This window comes from Festucalex cinctus, chromosome 3 (assembly GCF_051991245.1).
Source record: "Festucalex cinctus isolate MCC-2025b chromosome 3, RoL_Fcin_1.0, whole genome shotgun sequence".
Lineage (NCBI taxonomy): Eukaryota > Metazoa > Chordata > Actinopteri > Syngnathiformes > Syngnathidae > Festucalex > Festucalex cinctus.
Genome location: NC_135413.1, coordinates 19,897,298 through 19,906,565, shown reverse-complemented (window position 1 = coordinate 19,906,565; position 9,268 = coordinate 19,897,298). Strand labels below are relative to the sequence as shown.

At 43.6% G+C, this 9,268-nt stretch overlaps 1 protein-coding gene across 2 annotated transcripts in view; it reads left to right on the top strand.

Moving 5' to 3' along the window:
- The first annotated feature begins 1,265 nt into the window (after positions 1 to 1,265).
- jph3b (junctophilin 3b) overlaps positions 1,266 to 9,268 on the top strand; it is a 45,523-nt gene continuing 37,520 nt past the window's right edge. The window contains exon 1 of one of the 2 annotated variants that reach the window (XM_077516489.1): positions 1,266 to 1,331. Coding sequence is in view for 1 of the 2 variants with exons in the window: in XM_077516488.1 (XP_077372614.1) it covers positions 4,249 to 4,630 (382 nt within the window). In the remaining variant the exon portion in view is untranslated. Of the gene's footprint in view, positions 1,332 to 2,987; positions 4,631 to 9,268 lie in introns of those variants that run through there. The other variant, XM_077516488.1, reaches the window with a different exon arrangement.

Genomic DNA, 9,268 nt, shown 5'->3' with positions numbered 1-9,268 from the left:
TTAATTTTAACTCTGGGACAAGAAAAGGTTTTATAAATAACCAAAGAGAATTTTTTTCAGGGTGCACCGCTGACGTAGGAAGACGTATTTATCAGAAATGTACTGGCTGCGTGATTTTGTGTGTGAGAGAGAGATGGAGAAAACTGATTTAGTTATCTTTTTACGCACACTAACTTGAGGTGGTAACCTCTGGGTACGTCTACTTATACGGTATGCGCTAAAAGGCTCATGATAATTATCTCACGATATACAGTACCGCGATTATCAATATTAAGTTTTGGCACCTTAATGATGCATTCGGATGAATGGATGACGGAAAGATGAAGTTTCTTTAGCCAAGTATGACGTATTTATTGCGGAGCACAACAAAGCATGTCTGCATTCAACAGCCTCCAGGCTTAACACGGAAGTAAAAGAAAGATAAAAGAAAAGTGTTCGAGCGCCTCACAGTGGCACAAGCTCAACATTACACATCAACTGAATAAACAATCAACTGAGGACATAATCTCAACAGATATATTGGTCAGGTAATAAATCCACGATAATCTATGATAAAACTACTCAATACGTTTTTTTTCAATGAGAAAATAGTTTATTTTTGTACTATCGCTTAAACTCATTAAAACTGGCGTCTTCTTCACAGTGAGTGTATTTAAAAAAAACAAACAAACATACAAATATCTTCTTAACAGAGAAAACTTTCTGTCAACAAATTTGTGTCCTTCTTAAACACTATTGCCATGCAACATGTCAGTCAGTTACATAGTCAATTGTTTCATGACATTTTTTTTGTGTAAAATTACAAAAGTACATAAATCAAATTACAGTACTTATTAAATCAGTATTAATATTCCTAATTGTGTGCTTCATAAAGTTGAAAGAAAATGTTTTAAAATGTTAAAATTGAAGATATAATACACATTTTTCATATAAACGTATTCAAAACTGAGTCAGTTGCTGGACAGATAAATGTCTTACACAAGTAAATGTAAACTCAAGAGTCTTTTTCACCTGAAGACTTCCATACATTTCCCCGCCACACTTATGAGGCGCTCCCCCTAGCGGCCAGCCAAGTAATTGCTCAATATGTAATGGAAAATTGAGCCGTTATAGTTGCTGTAGATCAGTGTTTCTCAATTCCGGTTTTCAGGCCCCCTAGCTAGCCTGTTTTCCATGTCTCCCAATTCCCATGCAGCTGATTCCAATGACAGCTAATCAGCCAGCTCTGGAGAAGCCTGATAACGATCCTCACCTACGTTGCAATTGGGAGACATGGAAAACAGGCTGGCTAGGGGGGCCTGAGGACCGGAATTGAGAAACACTGCTCTAAGGTGATGTCATGTTTTTATCTGTGCCTTCACATGCATTGCTAATGTTGCTCTTCCTGATCTCATTGTGCCCCCTCCTGTCCCTCTCTCCACCCACACATTCTCTCCTCTTTCCACCAGCGTGTTTAGAGGCTTTAACCTTAATCCCTAACCTCGCTGTGATTTTATTACCGTAATCTGGCCTGGAATGGGTTTAGCACTCCAAGACGTTGGTAGACAGAAGGGCAAGGGCAACGGAAGGAGTGTTGAGAGAGGAAGGGTTGTACTTGGGAAGATAATCCATACTGAAGGACATACATCGTTTGTATTTCTGCATGCTTTAATTTACTCATATCTTGGCAAACATAATTAGTGAAATGCCCATGAGTGAGGCACTTCAAGAATTAAACTTTAATAAAACAAACAGGCAGTCTCCTCTGTGGTGGAGGGGTTTGTGTGTCCCAATGTCCTCAGAACTATGTTGTCTGGGGCTTTATGTCCCTGGCAGGGTCACCCATAGCAAACAGGTAGACAAAGCACAGCACAATAAATGGATGGACGCTTCCCCTTGCCCAGCCGTGGGTCACCACAGAGATCCTGACATTGACGTTACTCGTCCCAAAATGGCTGTTAGCGCAGCCATTTTGGCAGCATAGCAAACGCATATGCCACTTTGAGTAAACGGCAAACGCCACACTTGAACAATGATTGACAGCAGTTGTGGACCAGCTGCCACAACGAGAAGAGGGGGGGAAAAAAAGAAGAAGAAGAAAAAAAAAAAAAAGGATTGAGCATGCTCCAGGCTACCAAAAGAGGAACCAATGCTAGTCAATGTTGCTCTTTGTACATGGTGGCTAAATCAGCAGATGCTAATTGTTACCACACACAAAAAGTGGGGGAAATAATCTGCTTCGTTCATTTGTGCTACTACGGTTTAATATATATTACACAGTTGAATTTAATAACTGACCAACATCATAAACTCAACTCAACTCAAGTTTATTTATATAGCGCTTTCAAACAGCGTGAACTGTCACAAAGCTCTTTACAGAAAGACAAAAAAACAAACAGCATGGCATGTTGGGGTTCACCCCTGTAGACGAGAGGGTAGCCTCCCTCCGCCTTAGGGTGGAGTCCGAGTGGACCATGTTCCGCGCCTCCGTTGTTGAGGCGGCCGATCGGAGCTGTGGCTGTAAGGTGGTCGGTGCCTGTCGTGGCGGCAACCATCGGTAAGGGATGCCGTCAAGTTGAAGAAAGAGTCCTGCCGGGCCTTTGTGGCCTGTGGGACTCTGGAGGCATCTGAGGCAGTTAAGTATCTTTGAGTACATACCTAAAAAAAAGCGCTTTGTACTTTGCACAATGGTTTGTTGTAGTGCTAGAACCATCGTCATTATGAGTCACAATACATGTTTGCGGTATGGTACAGAATAATTGTGTTGAAAAGCTACAAGTGACTTAAGTGAGGATTTGAGTGAGAGTGTGTCTCTTTAAAAGCTGGAGCGTGATTCTGAACAGCAGGAGGAGGGAGCGAGTGGGGTTGGCTGCCTGCATTGGAACAGTCCTCTGTAATGAGCAGATTTTCGAGGAGAGAGAGAGAGAGAGAGAGAGAGAGAGAGAGAGAGAGAGAGAGAGAGAGAGAGAGAGAGAGAGAGAGAGAGAGAGAGAGAGAGAGAGAGAGAGAGAGAGAGAGAGAGAGAGAGAGAATTGTGGGAGCAAGACAAGCAGGTTATGCGTCAGTCGCTTCTCCACGGGGAAACGTGGAGATGAGCAGGAGATGCTGAAGAGCACCGACGAGAGCAAAACAAGATCATATAGATGGATATTATCTCATCAAGCAGGAACGTTGAAGGCAACCCACGCAGAGGATAAACCACTTATGGACGCACTGGATTAAAGACCTGCAGACAGACTGAGACAGAAGCCGCAGGAGCAACACGGGCGGAGATATTCATCTATTCACTTATTTATCTTCATTGTGTGTGCGTGGGTGTGTGTGTGGAAGGGGGGAGACTGCATTGCTGTTTGCTGGCACTCGATGGGCAGACAAAAAAAAAAACAGCAAAGCACAATTAATTTATGTTTGTCCCTGATTTTTCCACCACCGTTCGAAGTAACTGTGAGCTCCCCGGCTCTATGCGTAAACCAAAAGTGAGCTACAGATTGACTTAGTTGTGTGATTTAACGATGCTATCATTATGCTCGATCACCAAGAGCGGAGTTGAAGACCAACATCAACGTCCGAGGAAGGAAGTGCTTTTTTGATCGATCCGACAGCATGTCACATGCCTGTGCAGTTGGGGCCTTGGTCCTGATCGTGGAAGCCTAAGCTTGGATGTTTGATGAGCTGCCTTTGGGGAGACTTCTGTGCTCCACGCGCAACAGAGGAGGAGGAGGAGGAGGAAGAGGACGAGGCGGCATAGTCACATAGGAGGCGGCTGAAAGCAGGAAAGGAGGCGAGCGAGTGTTGTGAAACGCGTAGGCCGGCCCATGGCGGACCGCTGGAGCTTTCTCGCGGTTTTATCGCCTGCTGAGAGTTTATAATGGCAGCGATGGGACCAGCGTCGTCCTCTCTGACGTCTCTCAGGAGCCGGCAAGTTGTGAGTTGGTGCTCCCAAAAAGCCAGCAGGAGGATGGTGTGAACTATCAACCAGGAGATCCCTGACGCCGCCACGTGGAGTCACCGTAATTTTTCTTCCTCGGTTTGTAAAGCTTACCGCAACTGAGCAACTGAGGCCTGTGTTGAACTGAGTGGGAGTTCGCTCCCTCCCACTCACTCCTTCCTCTTCTTCTCCTCCTTATCTGACCTCCACCTGAGACCTCAGCTCCATGGACTGATCCCATTAGCACCAACCTGTCCTCCTTTCTTCCCCCTCTCTTTTCTTTTTCTTTTCTTTTACTTTTTGCCGAGGCTTCGGGTGAATTGCCGAGACCTGTTTCATGCATGTCCACTGGAGGCAGATTCAACTTTGACGATGGGGGGTCATACTGCGGCGGGTGGGAGGAGGGCAAGGCGCACGGCCACGGGATATGCACGGGACCCAAGGGCCAGGGAGAGTACTGTGGGTCGTGGGCCCACGGCTTCGAGCTGCTGGGCGTCTACACTTGGCCCAGCGGGAACACTTACCAGGGCACATGGGCGCAGGGAAAGAGACACGGCGTGGGGGTCGAGAACAAGGGGAGATGGGTCTACAAAGGGGAATGGACGCACGGCTTTAAGGGACGCTACGGCCTTCGGGAGAGCACCGGGATGAGCGGGAAGTACGAGGGAACGTGGAACAACGGGCTGCAAGATGGATATGGCACTGAGACGTACTCTGATGGGGGTAAGCTGGGCAAGACTTTTGTATTGGTTGATAGACTTTTGTATTTGAGCGTGAAGGGAAGAAAATGTGAATGTGCCTGTCAAAGGGGATTCAGTACTGAAAAATGATTGACAGAAAGGATGTACAATGATGGGAGGTTAAATTAAAGGCCTAGATACACCAATCCGACGTCGGGAGTCGGACAGCGTTGGGCCGACTGATCAGTGTATAAATTACTGTCGTAAAGTCTGATCGAGTTGGAATACGTCTGGGGGAGGCGTTTCCAGCAAATTTTGACATGTTGAATCAGCGTCGGGGCATTTGATCACTGTGACCGGCATTGTAAGATATTACCGTTAAATGGTTTGTCGACAAAGGTATGAAAGCTATGGCAAACTATGGCATGACAGGGGGACACGACTGGATATAGCAGTTAGGATTTACTTTTATATAGGATACTATGCAAAAAACGTTGGAGGACATCGTGAGAGAAAAAGTAACCGGTATGCATTGTTTACGTTCTTATATCCCGCCTCCGTAAAGAGGTTTCCGGTTGCCTTTAGAAATACTGACTACCGCCGCCGATGGTATGGAAGAAAATTACTTCTCGCACATGCGCTGAAGGTATGTAATAGTCGGGGTTGGTGCGGTGTGTATATTTACATCATATTTTTTCTACGCCACAGGGGGTAGACGTTGGTTACATTTGGCCGACGTCGGATTGGTGTATCTAAGCCTTAAGAGGTCACACATACATTCAGAAGTTGCTTGAGCTCTCTTGCCTCCTCTGTTAGTAATTTTCTCATTTGTCTTGACACAGAGGCCTTTTACACCTTTTTTAAAGTTAGCGAATCATAATGTTGGAGCTTGATAATGCAAAACGGTGCACCGATCCCAATTTTCTGGACGATCCCCTATCTATCCCTTAGTAGTCATAACAGCAGAAGAGGACTGTGGCTGAACACTGCCATTGTACCTTTGTAAAAATGGTTTGAGCACCATATGACATACACAAACGTGCTATAGACAGTAAGTGCACTCAATTTACCATTTACATAAATTGTTCATAGGTGTGATTGGTAGTGTGAATGGTTGTTTGTCTATGTATTCCCTGCGATTGGCTGGTGACCAGGGTTGGGGAGTCCAGGTCCAGTGAGAACAAACCCTGAAACAGTTTGACTTTAGCCACAGGTGCTTCTACTCAAAAGGTGCTTCTATGAGCTTGTTTACCTGCCAGTTAAGTAGATGCACTGGTGGCTAAAACCAATCTGTGGCAGGGTTTTTACTATCTGGACCTGGATTTCCCAACCCTTCTGGCGACCAGTAGAGGGTGTATCTTTTCTACTCCCCAAAGACAGCTGGGATTAGCTCCAGCATCCCAGTGAACCCAGTGAGAAAAAGCAATATGGATAATGGCTTGACCTCAGAGATGGCATTCACAGTTTCGGTTAAAAATAATCAATAATAAATACAACATTACACATGTTCGGTTGCTCAAGGCCTGGCATGTATACATGTAACTTCGCAAGTCGGCGATAAGATAAAGATACTGTAAGTCTTAATATAAAAACATTGTTCAAAAACCTAAGCCCATCCACGGAGGCCACTACAGTTTATCAAGAATTACAAAAACCAAAGTCATACAACGTCATCGCACGGCGCAGTCGCTACCTCTTCTTCTTTTAAATTACTGGTGGGGATCACATCTCTATGGTGTATACTGCCACCTACAGCGGTGGAGTCCCCTCTGAGTATTCGCAAAGGAAGAACAGATGGAAACAGGCATAAGTTGAATGTCCGTTTTGTGCATTTTCAGTAAATTCGCTTAAAAAATTTGAAACAATTGGATGGAAACCTGACTATTGTCATCAAATCCCTTTGCATTAAATGGGCTCACTGTCAGTGACTGTTGTACATTTTTGCACACACTCAAATTGTGGATACAAAGACTTGCACACAAACTTGGTGGTGTGTTTGCAACCAAAGCAAAAGCGCTGACAGTAAAATGCATGCAGTCTAGTTACATAAGTCTACTATGAGTAGCAGGCTGTTCCAGGACAATACTGCTCTGGACCGCACACAAACACATGCACGCATACACACTCCATTGCAGGCGCTGCGATGATATCAACGAATGAGATTAGTTTGAAGGGTTTCATCAGGACAGAGATGGCTTGACATCCAGTCAGACAGATGCGTTAGAGGAGACAATGTAAAGGATAGCTGGATGGACAGCTGTACAGTTGCATGAATCACTTCGATGAACACATGACATAAAGATGCTTGTCCGGATGATTATTGTCATAGGAAGTACTTTTCATTCAGGAGGAGTGATGTTGTGAATAACATCAGGAGAGACCAAAGTCATGCAAAGGGTGAGGATGAATTTCAACATTTAGGGCTCTATGACTGTTGTTTGTTTGGGAACTTGGCTGGCTGCTCTGCCAAAATTGCATTAGACAAGCGTTCTACAGTGTGCCAAAAGTTAGATGTGGTCTGCTGGAAATTTAGACTGACTATCAGCCACCAAATTGTCGGCATTTCCACATGCGGCATCTATGCAAATACAGCCCCCGGTTGAACTTGCCTCTGTGTAGATTTATGACATGCCTTGTGCCAGACAAAAGTCAGTCAGGAAAATAGAGTCCATACAGCAAATGCGGTGGGCTTAATTGGGAGTTGTGATCTGAAATGGATTTAAGATTATTTATTTATTTATTTATTTATTTACGCAAAAATAATGTTTAATTAGTGTCACCATTACAATTGTGCAACAGTAATTCAGACTTTTGCAACTCATGGCAGGACATGACATTAACTTCGGCAGGCACAAACATTTGAATCAGAAAATTGGCTTTGATTTTTAATATGTGAGGTTATCAAAACAAACGGAATTATACTTTAAAATATATTGAGAGATGTGCACATTGGTTATGTTTATTCGTCCCCAGCATTTATAAGGTATTTCCCGTTTATGATGTAAAATATTCATTATCAAACATCATCTTTTTCAGCATACCTTGTAAACAAATGCATAGGATATTTACTGCAGTTTTTATTTTAAACACAATTGTGGAAATGTGGATAAAATCCATTCCACTTGTAACTGTATGTCTCACATTGCAGGTGCAAGTTTCCCTTTTCTTTTCAAGTCTGCTAAGATATCATTCTGATATATTATATACCGATGTAGTATCCCATTGACTGCACATAGATCCAGCAATCTTTCTTTGTCATGTATCAGCTGGCAGTTCCACTCTCCCCTCCACTACATCTGATATGAAGCAGCTCTCCTCTGCTCTTGTTGCTGTTCGGCTTTTTACTCCTCTCCTACGTTTGTTCTCCTCCCACCTTTCTCTTTTCCTCGCGCATCCCACTGCATTTCCAACCAGCTACTCTACACAGTACAGTGGGTTTCCATAACAACGCACACCGATATGCAGCAGGTCAGCGTGTCACGAGAGACTCGGTACCTTGCTGCCATTGGCCACTCGGAGGAGCCGTACAAGGCTCTGATTGGCTGGCTTGGCCTTCCGGGCTAATGGTGTTTACTGAGATGAGGAGCTAAGCTGACTGATTACAGAGCACATTCACACATAGACACACGCATGCACACAATGAGGAAAAGAGCAATAGAGGCAGATTATTTGTCACTGTGTTACGCAGCCGAGATTACAGTATCGTCAGTTGTTGTGTCTGACTGCTTAATACAGCGACACAGCCACAGCAAATGGCCATTCTCTTCTATTATGGAAGCTAAAAAAAAAAGTGAGTATCAGCATATCAGTATTTAAGTCAGACCCTTGTCTTTTGTTCACGACTTTGGAGGTCATCACTTACACAAAGCCCATTAAAATGCATTCATCCTCAAAGAACATGTTGTACCAGCATGCCGCTGAATAGTTTCAGGTTCGGACTATCTGACTTGTTAGATCACTTAACGGGCGCTGACTGAAATATGCGTGCAAACAAGTACACACAATGAAGGTAAAAGTGTTATGGTACTCTACTTAAGAGCTATCCTGCAGAGCATGGAACAGCTTTTGTGAACGGCTGCCAAACATTCAGGGCAGAAAACGTGACAAGAAGACTTGCTCGCTGGCAAAAAGGGAGAACATTTATAAATGATGCAGGCAGTCGAATATTTGGAAAAGCTGTTTTTTTATGTGAAAGGGAATGCAGTCAACACATTTGTTAGCCTTCACAAAACTTTTGGGGTGAACAAAACACAAAATTTATTGCTTTTTTTAACAGATGAGACCATAGAGTTAAAAAAAAAAAGTTTTTTTTAGTGTGTTTACATAACACTGCACATATAAATGAGGTCTTTTTTTTGACAATTGTCTCTTTTTCCATAATGTTGAAGAACAATGTTTTAGTACTGTTTCTCGATAGAAACCTAATATGTGATGCTGTAAATGACACAAAAAGGGCGCAAGCAAAATCCCTTAAATGGATGACGGCACCACACAGTGATTTACAGAGGTTTAGCTCTGAACCGACTTTCAGTGTTCAATGACTTGACCGTCGTGTTACTTGTCTATCTGCAAGCCCATCTTGAAAACCTTTTTTTTTAATTTTATTTTATTATTTATTTATTTTTACAATAGTTTGATGAGTTCTTCTTCACTTTCTACTCTCCCTTATTGAGGTCATGGA